General features: G+C 39.9%; 1 protein-coding gene across 4 annotated transcripts in view; it reads right to left on the bottom strand.

Annotated features, from left to right (window-relative positions):
- Positions 1-14764, bottom strand: part of LMBR1 (limb development membrane protein 1) — a 151821-nt gene that overhangs the window by 89699 nt on the left and 47358 nt on the right. For 3 of the 4 annotated variants that reach the window (XR_012157623.2, XM_073334558.2, XM_073334557.2), the window contains exon 4: positions 11657-11796. Coding sequence is in view for 3 of the 4 variants with exons in the window: in XM_073334558.2 (XP_073190659.2) it covers positions 11657-11796 (140 nt within the window). In the remaining variant the exon portion in view is untranslated. Of the gene's footprint in view, positions 1-11656; positions 11797-13189; positions 13305-14764 lie in introns of those variants that run through there. The other variant, XM_073334559.2, reaches the window with a different exon arrangement.

The raw sequence follows: 14764 nt of genomic DNA, 5'->3' as shown, positions 1-14764 counted from the left end.
TAGTAAAATCACGTGACAAAGGGTCCTGAAGAGGAACAGGGAAGGGTGTTGTAGAGTGGGTAGGGAAGTAAAATGGATGGAGTACCCAGTTTGAACGATCTTGAGGCCTCATTGGTCCAATATTATGCATTCCCAGGCACTGAGGAGTGCTACCAATCATGGCAAAATGGGTGTGGACCGATGGTTAGCTGTGTTGGTCAATGGGAGTGGTCTAACGGCACCTCAACCTGCCTGTCAAAAATGATGCTTAAATGTAGAGGGCTGGGACAAAGATCGTGGACCAGGTGATTTGTGTTTAGGAAAGTTCCCTTTCTTTCTTTGTGGCTTGTAGTAGTGTTGAGGTTGGTACTGAGACCCATGTAGTCTATACTGGGATTGAGGATTAAATCGTCCCTTTTGTCCAGGTATAGATGCCCAGTGACCGGAGGCTAGTACTGGAGTCCTTAAGGGTGTGACGGGAGGCATCAGTCTTGCTGGCAAAGAACTCTGTGCCCTCAAAAGGAACATCCTCAACAGTGGACTGTACCTCTTTCAGGAAGCCTGACAAATGGAGCCATGACGCTCATCGCATCACCACAACCATGGCGATTCACCTAGCCACCCTGTTGGCTGCATCAGGGGCAGATTGCAGCGATGTCTTTCCACTAATTGGCCCTCCTGAATAATGGCCTTAAATTTGTCACAATAGCTTCTGGCATTTTACCTGCACCGGTCGTTCCTGTAATGGGCAAGCCATCGCTGGCAGTGGTGATGTGGACTTGTGCACTGGGAGCATCTTTTTAGAGGAGTGCTTACTCCTGTCCTTCAGTGCCGATGAGTCAATGCCCATGCCCATACCCATCGGGTCCGTGGGCCTGCGAGTGGTGCTGTTCGCTGTTGGTTTCCGTGAGCCATGGGTGCTGGACTGAGATGGTCTCGGTGCAGACGATACTGAGATGGTGATCGCTTACAGCTATTTCAGGGCTCACTATGGGGACTTCTCTGTCTCTTCTCAGATGATTTATGAGAGGGGTCTGCAGCCTGTTTCCTTGACCCACAGCCCTTAGATGTAGAAGGCCGTGGGGAAAACTTATGTCTACCAGGCGACTGGGGTCACAGAACTGCCTCATTGAAGATGACCTTCTGGTGGAGCACTCTGTCTTTGTGGGATCTTAGGCCAGAGTTATTGCCAAAGACCACACTTCTGTCATACATGGCCTTCCCCAAGGCAGCAAATGCACTGAGAGTGCTTGTCCGCCCCCGGGATTGCCTCTTTACAAGTGAAGCACTTTTTTAAGCCCAGCAAACTGGGCATATCTCACTAGGGGAAAAGGGTCCCTGGCGGGGGGAGAAAAAGCAGGAAAGAAATTGAAGTCTTTTTTTTATTATTTTCAAAGATAAAATAAGAAAGGAAAAGAAGATTACAACTAGAACAGTAACTAGGAGACTAAGGGCTTGTCTTCACTACAGGGTAAGTCCAACTATGTTATTCACGTAGCTAGAGTAGACATAGCTTAGGTCAACTTATCCCAGTGTCTTCACGGTGCTGAGTTGACAGACGCTCTCCGGTCAACTTCCCTTACTCTTCTCAGAGAGCTGGAGTACTGGGGTCGACCAGCAAGCACTCTGCCATCGATTTAGTGGGTCTTCACCAGACCTGCTAAATCGATCGCTGCTGAATCAATTGCAGTAGCATCAATCTCCTCAGGGAGACCAGCCCTAACTACAGGTATGGAAAATAAAAAGATAACCTTAGACTACTAATGAACAGGGGTGGTTGAGATAGAACTGAGGGGTTTTAGCCCACACATGTGGGCTAGCCTCCTGAGAGACAGCGCATCTGCAGACCTAATGGATACTGTTACCGAAGTTCTCTGATCAGCAGAGTAGGAACACAAGGACATCTACAGCACAGCACCCATAGGGACACTCCTCGAAGAAGAATATAGTCATTTAGGAGGTGCTCAGATGATGTGATTGGTGCCAAGTATTTAAAACAGAAATTCTAGTAATTTGTATTTCTTCCTTTCCAACACAGAGGATAAGTAGTCCTTTTAGAACCTACTGAGGGAACAATAATGATATGGCTGCACTAGAAATGCTATAGCAGCACAGCTACCTGCAACAATGCATCTGCAGCATAGACACTACAGAGACAGAAGAGGTTCTTCTTCTGTTGTAGTAAATTCACCTCCCTAAGGGCGGAAGCTACATCAACAGAAGAATTCTTCCATTGACCCTGTGACATCTACACCAGGACTTAGGTCAACTTAATTACATCCCAGAGTGTGAAATTTTTCACAACTCTGAGCAATATAGTGAAGCCAACCTAAGTGTAAACCAGCCCTACATCAAAGTCAATCCCACAACTGGGAAAATCTGCAAAAGAAAAGAGTGAGGAGGAATTTGATAGCAGCCTTCAACTACCTGAATGGGGGTTCCAAAGAGGATGGAGCTAGGCTGTTCTCAGTGGTGGCAGACGACAGAACAAGGAGCAATGGTCTCAAGTCGCAGTGTGGAAGGTTTAGGTTGGATATTAGGAAAAACTATTTCATTAGGAGGGTGGTGAAGCACTGGAATGGGTTACCTAGAGAGGTGGTGGAATCTCCATCTTTAGAGGTTTTTAAGGCCTGGCTTGACTAAGGCCTGGGTGGGATAATTTAGTTTGCGTTGATCCTGCTTTGAGCAGAGAGTTGGACTAGATGACCTCCTGAGGTCTCTTCCAACCTAATCTTCTATGAAAGAAGGCTGTGATGATTTTAAAAAAAAGTGGTTTAGAGGCGAAGTGAAGGCAGCTGTAAAAAAAAAAAAAGGGGGGGGGGGCAAAAATTATCATATATAACAAATGGAAGAAAGTAAGTTGATAGTAATGAATATAAATCAGAAGTTAGGAATTGTGAAACACTGATAAGGGAAGCAAAGGGACACAAGGAGATATCCATAGCCAGCAGAGTTAAGGACAATAAGGAGGAGTTTTTTTAAATATATTAGGAACAAAAAAGAATCCTGAATTCTAGAGGGAAGTGGTAGAATTAATAATAATAGTGCAGAGAAGGCAGAAGTGTTCAATAAATGTTTCCATTCTGTGTTTGGGGGGGGGAAGACAGATATTAGTCTTAGCATATGATGATATGCTTTTCAGTCCACTAGTATCGATGGAGGATGTTAAACTGTACCTACTAAAGTTAGACATTTTTACATCAGTAGGTACAGATAACTTGCAACCACAAGTTTTAAAAGAGCTAGCTCTGGAGCTTGATGGACTGTTAACATTTTAGAAGTTCCAGAAGACTGGAAGAAAGCTAGTGTTGTGCCAGTTTTTCAAAAGGTTAAATGGGATGACCCAGGGAATTACAGATCTGTCAGCCTGACATCGATCTCAGGCAAGATAATGGAGCGGCTGACATGGGACTCAATTAATGAAGAATTAAAGGACAGTAATGTAATTAATGCAAATCAACTTGGGTTTATGGAAAATAGATCCTGTCAAATTAACTTGATTTTTTTTGATGCGATTACAAGTTTGGTTGATAAAGGTAACAGTGCTGACATAATAGTCATCTGTAAGGCATTTGACTTAATACCACACATTTTGATTAAAAAATTAGAACGATATAAAATTAAAGTAGCATACATTAAATGGATTAAAAACTGGCTAACTGATAGGTCTCAAAATGTAACTGTACAGAGGGAAACGTAATCTAGTAGTTCTGCTTCCAGTGAGGTCCTGCAGAGATTGGTTCTTGACCCTATGTTATTTTTAAAAAATGTTATCAATGACCTGGAAGAAGACAAAAAACAACACTGATAAAGTTTGCAAAAGACCAAAAAAAATGGGGCATGCTAAATAATGAAGAGGACAGGTCAAAGATTCAGAATGATCTGTACTGCAGGGTAAACTGGGCACCAACAATATGCATTTTAATACGTGTCAAACCGTGATGGGGATGGTCGGTCCTGGTGGTGGGAGCCATGGCAGTTAGGCCTAGTGGTTGGAGCCAGGGGGTCAGAGCCAGAATCAGGAGTCTAGAGCGGCCTTGGAGCAAGGCCGGAGTGAGAACAAAACTAGGGCAGTACTAAGAACAGGACTAGAAGCAGGGCTGGAGCAGGCTAAGGCGTAGGGAGTCTGTTGTCACTACCAGGCAGGAGAGAATTCGAAGCCCTGGAGTGACATTAAGCAGAGAGCTGCTGTTCCTCCATTGAGGCTTATATATCTGCCTGAAAGCCATCAGACCAGTTCCTGGCTTGTGGCCATAGAGCTAATGAGATCCTGGGATGCATGAAAAGGGGAATCTCAAGTAGGAGTAGAGAGGTTATTTTACTGCTGTATCTGGAACTGGTGTGACCGCTGCTGGAATACTGTGTCCAGTTCTGGTGCCAACAATTCAAGAAGGACTCTGATAAATTGGAAATGGTTCAGAGAAGAACCACGAGAATGATTAAAGGATTAGAAAACAAGCCTTATAGTGATAAACTCAAAGTGCTCAACTGATTTATCTGAACAAACAGATTGTTAAGGGGTGACTAGATTACAGTCTGAAAGTATCTACATGGGGAATAAATATTTAATAGGCTTTTCAGTCTATCAGAAAGGTGTAACATGATCCAAAGGCTGGAAATTGAAGCTAGACAAATTCAGACTGGAAACAAGGTGTAAATGTTTGACGGTGAGGATAATTAACAATTGGAACAATTTACCAAAGCTTGTGGTGGATTTTCCATTGCTGACAATTTTTAAATCAAGATTAGATGTTTTTCTAAAAGATCTTCAAAATAGTTTCTAGAGCAGAAGTTCTATGGCCAGTGTTATATAGGAGATCAGACTACATGATCACAGTGGTCCCTTCAGGCCTTAGAATCTATTAATCTATGAAAGAGGTGAGATTTGCATTTAATTCTGATTAAGGTAAGTGATTATCTTTTTCCCCCTGCAATTTTTTTTCAGTAATTTTCAAACCACTTCCCTCTCCCTCCATGCCCGCCCCTCCCCAACCCCCACCCCCACCACTTACTCCCTTCCTTTGGCTAGAATGGACTGATTTAAATCCTATTGTACAAGTTGATTGCTGGTAAAGTCAATGGACTTGCACAAAAAATTAAATTTAGCCCAAACTTGCAGCTACAGAAAACAAAATTACACAAAACCCCAAACACACATGAAACAACGTAACGGAGGCAGCCAGTCAAATGCTAAAGAATGTGTGTGTGTGCCACATTCCCAAATGCTGTTAGACTCAAGGAATGAAGAAAAGCAAATTCCAAAGGAAAGGGCCCCTCAACTGAGAAAATCCTGCCACTAGTCGTGCCACCCTTCGGAAACTGCAGCAAGAGCCTCTCAGCCACTCTTAACTGCAAGTACTGGGTGAGAGGAAGCAGGTTTGCATAGTCCCTTTCCCTGTAAATAAACCAGTGAGCATGAAATATTATTTCTCCTGTTTCCCATATTTATACAAAAGGGGAAGTACTATGCCAGTTTGTGAGGTTATTTTTATTTCATTTCCTTTCACTTTGTGCACTTTACGTGGCCTTAATTTAGGTACCTAGAAATCAGATGGAAAGGTTGAATTTGACTGGTTTTGTTAGTCAGCTGTCAAAGTTTCAAGAGTTATGATAGATGTATACTTACTATGCACAAGAAAAGTAAACAACTGACTTACAGAACAAGCATTTGCAACATAAAAACATATACTGAACAGCAGGTAAATTTCAGAAGCATGTTCTTTTGTGTCATTTTGTTTAAGTGGATTACAGAATGGTTACTTGAGGTTAAGCAAGATTATGATTTTTAAGAAGCTGTGATTCAAATATATGTATACTAACAGGGTTGATGGGAACTACATCCTTCTTTCTGGGATATTACTATATTAATATTTATACACATACATCTCCCCCCATTCAGTAAATATATTATAACATTTATTGGGGGGAAAAAACCTGAAGAAAGTAACATTACATTGGTATACGCAAGTGGCCATCAACAAGTTCTCCTCTCCCCCTTTCTTTTCATTATCACTTCAGTTTTGTTTTCCCACCCCACCTCCCAATCAGTTGGACTACCTTGAGAATACAGCAGTACAATATAAACTGAAAAGTAAATATTTATGCTCCCCCTGTACTGACTGGGTGCTAAAGTTGTATAAAAGATACTTTGCAGGCCTTCATCTATTGGCAGAGTTAACTTTAGATGAATATTGTACAGTCTCAATGAAATCTCAAAGTACAAGGCTTTCCTAATCAGCCCACTAGGATGCTTTTTTGTATTTGTTTGTATTGATTTAAGAGGAAACTTGCAATAAAACAAGTTTTAACAATTCTGAAACAACTCAATCTTGCACATTTGGCAAACAGCTTAGATATCCCAGCACTTTACTTCCTGTTTATGTGCAAGTTTCATTAAGTTTTACCTCCATCTGCTGGACACATTTAAAATAGCAGAAATGAAAATGTTACCATTTTTAAGTACATTTTCAGGAACTGTTGACAGTTAAACTTTCATTACACAAAATTACTCATCTTGAATATTATGCACTCTCTGCCTAGTTACATATATAGTAAGAGGAGACTTTTTAAAAGTCACTACTAATATTAAATAGTTACAATCATATACCAAGGCAAGAACCCAACAAAACAGGAAGGTGTAACAGGTTAAAAAATTTTACCCACTGTTAATAAAAATCACAGAAGTGGATACTTAACATATCAATTCAATACAAGAAACTACAGTGCATCAATGACAAGATTAAGATTCTGATTTTTACAGGCAAAAGTTTAAAAATGCAGCCTTAACTCTGTTCCTGTGTGAACAGATTACAATGAAGTTTTCAATTATAAGACAAAATACTATTTATCAAATGCACAGTAGCAACTTGTAGTACTGTATATTAATTGTGTGCACCAGTTGAAGTCCACTAGAGACTTTTGTATGAAGTGGATAATAAATCAAACAACATAACATACTACAGAACAATTAGAAGAGTAATAGTGGAAAAATTACTGGAAGTATAGTTAGTGGAAAAATTACTGGAAGTATAGTCTGCAGCTCAATTTGTTTTGTAGTTGACTGCCTCATCCACTATATAACACCTGAAGAAGTCAGTGCTGTTGTTTCAAAAACTGAACAGTACTTAGCTGTTAAACATGTATTTCAACTAGTTAGTCAACTATATCTTTGTTTCATTAAAATACTTAAAATATATAAAAAAATTGTATGACAGGTTGCAGGAAAATGATACATTATACTGTATTTGAGAAATAGCGAGTGATCCTGTATCTAAAGATTCTACATTGCATACACAAGGGGACAGAACTATGGATGTTCAGGCAATCCTTTCCTGACTTCACACTTTAGAGTGCAATCTTAATGTTTTCTTAGTTATTTTTTTAAATAACACTTCCTAATTACTTTTGAAAGAAAACAGAAAAGAAATGTCATAATGTGACTAGACACCATAGGAACACCACATCTCATACACCTAATAAAGTCCGCAAGAGGGAGCCCATCTCCAGCAAGCATTACAAACTGTGAAGCATTTACTTTGCCAGCTGTGTAATAAATAAGAGATACACTGAAATACACTAAATTTTTCCATGGACTCCAGAGGTGTTTGGAGCAGGCTCTCACTAGGTACTTTCACTAAATTTTGCAATATACAGCTAACTTAGGTTCTACACGAGTGCATTTACTACTTTCACATCAATCATTGTTAAACTATACACCAGGGATCAGCAACCTTTGGCATGCGGACCATCAGGGAAATCCACTGGCAGGCTGGGACCGTTTGTTTACCTGCAGCATCCGCAGGTTTGGCCAATCGCAGCTCCCTCTGGATGCAGTTCACCGTTCCAGGCCAACGGGGGCTGCGAGAAGCAGCGTGGGCCAGTGGGAGCTGCGACTGGCCAAACCTGAGGACGCTGCAGGTAGACAAACCGTTCCGGCCCACCAGCAGATTTCCCTGACGGGCCGCATGCCAAAGGTTGCCGATCCCTGCTACACACACACACACACAGTCCATTTAGTATATTTTAATCACAAAGTGAGATTTTCAAAACTCTTTGCTTAGGGTTGGTCTACACTACTGCAGTTAATCCATCTAAGTTAAGCTAATTCGGTCTTGGGATGCATCAGGCGAGGTATTTCCAGTAGAGATAAGGAGGTATTAGTACCGTTATACAAGGCACTGGTGAGACCTCATCTGGAATATTGTGTGCAGTTCTGGTCTCCCATGTTTAAGAAGGATGAATTCAACCTGGAACAGGTACAGAGAAGGGCTACTTGGATGATCCGAGGAATGAAAAACCTGTCGTATGAAAGGAGACTCAATGAGCTTGGCTTGTTTAACCTAACTAAAAGAAGGTGAGAGAAGATATGATTGCTCTCTATAAATATATCAGAGGGATAAATACCATGTAGGGAGAAGAATTATTTAAGCTCAGTACCAATGTGGACACAAGAACAAATGGATATAAACTGGCCATCAGGAAGTTTAGACTTGAAATTAGATGAAGGTTTCTAACCATCAGAGGAGTGAAGTTCTGGAACAGCCTTCCAAGGGAAGCAGTGGGGGCAAACGACATATCTGGCTTCAAGAGTAAGTCTGGTAAGTTTATGGAGGAGATGATATGATGGGATAGCCTAATTTGGGCAATTAATTGATCTTTGACTACTAGCAGTAGATATGCCCAAAGTTAGATGGGGTGGGATCTGAGTTACTACAGAGAATTCTTTCCTCGGTGTCTGGCTGGTGAGTCTTGCTCACATGCTCAGGGTTTAGCTGATCACCATATTTGGGGTCGGGAAGGAATTTTCCCCCAGGGCAGACTGGCAGAGGGTTTTTCGCCTTCCTCTGAAGCATGGGGCACGGGTCACTTGCTGGAGGATTCTCTGCACCTTGAAGTCTTTAAACCATGATTTGAGGACTTCAGTAGCTCAGACATAAGTTAGGGGTTTGTTACAGGAGTTGGTGGGTGAGATTCCATGACCTGCATTGTGCAGAAGGTCAGACTAGATAATCATAATGGTCCCTTCTGACCTTAAAGTCTATGATTCTACTTCAATTACATGAATAGCATAACTGAAGTACACGGAGCTAGATCCACTTACTGCGGTGTCTACACTGTGCTGTGTTGATGGGAGACACTCTCCAGCCAACGTCCCTTACGCTTCTCGGGGAGGTGGAGTACACAAATAGATGGGAGAGCACTATTCCACCAATTTAACGTGTCTTCACCAGACCCACTAAATCGACACCACTGCATCGAGTGCAGCAGTGCCGATTTAGCTGGTAGTGTAGACATGGCCTTAGTCAAATCAAAACAAAATATTTACTGGAAAATTCAAAGGCACTTCTCCTAAAGGAGAGCTATTTCTTGCCAAATTTCAATTTTTCAACCTCAGCCAATTTTGGTGCTACAGCTCTTCTAAAAGAATTTTTAAATTATAATTTTAAATTATATAGGAAATATTTTTCCCCTGTTCTCCTATACAAAAGCAGCAGAATGATTTTTGCTCAAATTTTTCACATTTCCCCTTCAGCCAGGGGAGGGAGTATTTGCTCTCTGACAGGATTATTGTTCTCATTTAGTATTCAGTAAAAGGTTAAAATCTATGTGGTTGACCGTAGGTAGAGAACGAAAGAGCTGCTCTACATGGTATATTCCTGCTTCCCGTGGGAATTAAAATCCAATTTTTTTTTTTAAGAATAGGGTGACAAGGAATGATGGTCTTACATCTGTAAAGTATTGCATGTCAGTAGAGACATAAAATTAACCAAAGCTAGGTAACATAAGAAGAATGTCAACTAATTTTGGAAAAGTGGGAGAAGAAATGAAGGAAACAAAGAGAAAGGGAATGCTGCCTTAATATGTTCCAAGAGCCAGAATATTTAGTTTGCTCCAAATATCTTAGAGGTTCTGTTTTTGTGTGTTTTTTGTTGTTGTTGTTTTTTTTTTGAGGGGGGGGTTGTTTTTTAAAGTTAACTTACAATTAACATACAAAAGCAAGGTTAGATGGTGCCAGAGAGATAGGTGAACAAAGTCTAAGTCAGAGTACAGAGTTTAGAGGAGGGATTTGAAGAAGGAAAGGGTGGGATGCTTGTCACAGATGAAGAGGAAAACCATTCCTGATGTAGAGGTGAAAAGACACAGTAATAAGTGGGTGAAGGACTCAAGAATTAAGAAGGGGGTTAAAAGCAAGGCACAAGATGATGATAAGGAGGAAATGGAACCAACATGTAGGCAAACACAGGCAAGTAAAACTTCAGGCCAGCATATCTAATCTTCTACAACAAGTCTCATTGGAGGAGGTCACAGAGCCTACACAATGCCTGGCAACCAAAAGCATCATATCAGTGAGCCAGATGTATTGCCTCTGATTGGGTGGTTTGGTGCAGCTGAGAGGAGCACAAAGCAAGAACTGCTCTGTACCGGATGCATGGGGTTTGGTTCTGGGATTTCTAAATTCCAAGCCTAATCAGGCCCCATTACCTGACCATACTGCATCACTGCCTGTCACATGCAAAGGATAGGGATACTGCATAGAAAATGAAACTGCCCTAGTTAGATGCAGAGCTTGGAGTTACATGTTCAGAGACAATGGCTTTCAGCATGGAGCAGAAATAAAGGGGCATAATTGACTCAGGTTAGTGAAACACGGAAATTCTCAATACCAGGAAGCAACAGCTTGTCTCAAATTCACTTAAGAGATACTACACTCTAAGCTTAACCAACTAGAAAGTTTACCTTTTAAAATATTGGGACTTCAGAACCACGTATCAATTTTAAGCCTCATCATTGTCCATCACACTGTCTAAAGAAGAACTAGGTACCTCTGCTTTTTGATAACTCAGCAAATAGCTATCTTTTCTATTAGCAAGTTGCCCCCTGACATCACAAGGTATGTTTTTTCCTCAATTGATACATCTAAATCCAATGACAATCACCAATTCCTCACCAAGATGCATCTTCTCATTGCAGTATGTTAGCTGCTCGGAACTACAGCAACTATATATCGGTAGAGCACTAAGCATGCTTACCATTATTTGAATTCTGGCAGCGCCCAAAGTGCTAGACACTGTCAACACACAGGGAGACAAGACTCTACATTGAACAATTTCACTTTAACAAAATACCATAATAAATGTGGCAAGATCAAAATATATAATTTTATATACATGATTTACTTTAAAAATAAAAGCAGCTAAAAGTCACTGCTTCTCAATCCATCCATTGTAGATGACAAGTTTCTTGTATGAACCGCTAGTCGCATTTGAATAAATAAACTATTTTTTTCCTCCATATCCCTCTTTAGCTCACTGAACATTATACCTACAGGTGTCATAAGACTTTTCTTTCACATTTCCAAGTTACTTAGCTTCCTGTAAAAGCAGTTCTTATGCTATACATGTTTCTGTATGTAAGAACAGTAGCTTTTGTGTTGCCTTCCCTTAGTCAACACAACCCTCAAAAAGCCAGAATGGTGATGACTTGTAAATTTGCTGCTGTGCATTAGATTACAAATGCCTAATTTATCAATGGCATATAAATCAAGAACATTTACAATTTTGAGCCATTATGCCAGTAAGTATATTAAAAACAAAAGGATCACTCAAAACCAGAATATGCACTGGAAGTGGTGTTAACTGTTAAAATGTGCTTTTAATTACATTATGCAAGTACTAACCATGAATTAGAGAGCCATTTAACCACTGAATATAGTAGTTTTGTGGAAAAGAAAGCAGGATCTCATTGCTGATTATTGAAAAAGGTAGAAGCAGGACGGCACCAGCTGAAACTGCAAGAGTGAAGGTACTCAAAAACAGCCTGGAAGTCAAACAAATGTATCATTGTTACTGCCCATAAAATAACATGTTTCAAACAACAAAGTAGTTAACCTAATTCATGGGGCTCATCACAAAAATGTATCAATTTACACTACAAAAATGCACATATTTTGAAAGGTCATATTTACAAAAGTACATCGCTACATCTTTATTTTTCAGATATGAGGTGGTTTACAGAATTATCGAAATTATATAAATGAAAATAATTCATTCTTGAAAAAAATATTAGGACTTTTCTTCTCTAGGGTTGGAATACATTCATGATCCAAGCTCAATTAAGTATTTCAACATATAATACCTTGGGACAATATACCTTTCCTTAAAACTACTAAGGAAAGTGGTGAGATTAACAGAAGGAGCGATTGAAAGATACCACTCACTGGTTCAAAGTGAATTAATGCAACTATTAATCACTAAAAATGTCAACAGGATCACAACTGAACATGACTATTTAACCATGCAATTGTAGATTTACTGTGTTTCTTTCCATACAAAGCATGGACCCATCATCATTTGATGGGCTAAAGATTATTTTGTTGGCTAGATAATAGAATGAAGGGAAATCTCAACTAAAAATAAAATAAGCATTTAATATTTTGAAGGGAAAGGTATACTGATCTGAAATACTCCAAAAACAATTTACAGTAAGTGCCATTTTTTCGCTTTTAACAGAATTATACCCTTTTCAAGAACACAACGCCAACCAAAAATTTTATTCAAGTGTAAGTTTGACACTAAAATGGAACTCTATAATAATTTTCTGAACGGCATAACTGAAAATTAAGATATATATTGGACTAAGACACTTACAGGGAAAGTGTCAATAATTATATTGTTTGACTGTAGAATTATTTTCTCCCTCCCCCACCCTCTCACAAAGAGAGGGTCCATTTCTACAAACTCTTACTCGTTCCCACAGTCATTGTTTACAAGTATTTCCACTACAGTCAATTTGTTGTACTACGAAGTGGTCTTAAATGGAGGTATAGCCATCCAGAATCGTACAGTCTTAGTTTTCTTTAACCAAAATTCTGATGATTACTATATGTGACGCAGTATCAACCTGCGTGTTTGTGAAGTTAAAGTTTAATTAAAGATAACAAGCATTCAAAGCTAATGAACAAGAGAGTTTAAGATCATTAGAACAGAAGGCAGCTTATATTACATGTATACATACAATGAGCAATTCTTATGGCTTCAAATTTAATGAAAGAAGTTAACATTAAAATTTAGCTAGCATAAAAAATATTGTCTTGTACTCAGTTACTTACCTTACCTTATAATTTTACAAAAAACAAATATCACTTGAAGATTCCAAATCCAAAACTGAGGTACCACAGGTACAAAACAGACAGCCTGGCTAGAATACGTACATTTTCTCACAGATGCAAGCTAGTTAATCTATGCTGCATGCAGAGTTGTAGCAGTGTTGGTCCCAGGATATTACAGAGACAAGGTGGGTGAGGTATTATATTTTAAAAGGCCAATTTTGGTTGGTGAGATATATACACTTCACCCACCTTGTCTATCTAGTTAATCTGTAATTTACCGAAGAAGTTCCTCATAAACGCAGAGTGTAACCGCCTGAAAAGCAAGTAAGGAGGCTGGAATAAACCGGTCAGCAAGGCAAAATAAAATAGCCTAAGCCTAAAGTCTGCAATTAATCTTTTCTCTACAAGAAAGCCCTTTCACTAATTACCCACAATCTCTCAAAACTAGAAAGCAAAGTCTGAAATTCTTAGTTATACTTATTTAGTATTTCACATTGTTTCTCAGATATGTTTTTCAATAACACTTAAGTGATTTTTTGGATTCAAAGCGGGTGTCATTCACTACTGGTAGGGGAAGTGTGGTTTCTAAAAAATGCAGCAGTACCTTCACACTTTCACTGTGAAATAAGCAACATGTCCCTCTCCCGCAGCATGCCCGTACTGCTGGAGAAGTACCACTGCATGGCATATAGCACCCTACCACAAGCATAAGGGAGAGTGCTGAGCAATTTGAAAACTGTTTCATAATATCTTCAAGCCCACAACAAATAGCAAAAAAAAGCTATTTCACATTTGTAAAGGAACAGGGTGGAAGTAAAAAATTGTTGGTTGCTCAAAAATAGACCATCAGCAACAAAAGATTGTATCTTTTCAAAATGTTTTCCATTTAAGAGGAAGGGAACTAAAGTGACACTGACATCTGTTAATCAATTTAAAGAAAAATTCAATAGCAAGAAATGCTAAATTGCACGAATACATCCTGAATTCAGCTAAGAACTTAGTTCCAGAAGCCTAACAATGGAAATAAAGCAAAGTCACAGCTCAAGAACCTCTCCCAAACATGATTTGGTGTTTATTTTGGGTAAGGAGAGGAAGACTTCGACTCCCTCAGGGAACGGATGGCCAGGATCCCCTGGGGGACTAACTTGAAGGGGAAAGGAGTCCAGGAGAGCTGGCTGTATTTCAAGGAATCCCTGTTGAGGTTACAGGGACAAACCATCCCGATGAGTCGAAAGAATAGTAAATATGGCAGGCGACCAGCTTGGCTTAATGGTGAAATACTAGCGGATCTTAAACATAAAAAAGAAGCTTACAAGAAGTGGAAGGTTGGACATATGACCAGGGAAGAGTATAAAAATATTGCTCGGGCATGTAGGAATCATATCAGGAGGGCCAAATCGCACCTGGAGCTGCAGCTAGCAAGAGATGTCAAGAGTAACAAGAAGGGTTTCTTCAGGTATGTTGACAACAAGAAGAAAGCCAAGGAAAGTGTGGGCCCCTTACTGAATGAGGGAGGCAACCTAGTGACAGAGGATGTGGAAAAAGCTAATGTACTCAATGCTTTTTTTGCCTCTGTCTTCACTAACAAGGTCAGCTCCCAGACTGCTGCGCTGGGCATCACAAAATGGGGAAGAGATGGCCAGCCCTCTGTGGAGATAGAGGTGGTTAGGGACTATT

The sequence above is a fragment of the Lepidochelys kempii genome, chromosome 2 (genome assembly GCF_965140285.1).
Source record: "Lepidochelys kempii isolate rLepKem1 chromosome 2, rLepKem1.hap1, whole genome shotgun sequence".
Classification (NCBI taxonomy): Eukaryota; Metazoa; Chordata; order Testudines; family Cheloniidae; genus Lepidochelys; species Lepidochelys kempii.
The sequence above is the reverse complement of the archived record's forward strand: the minus strand, read 5'-3'. Positions and strand labels throughout refer to the sequence as shown.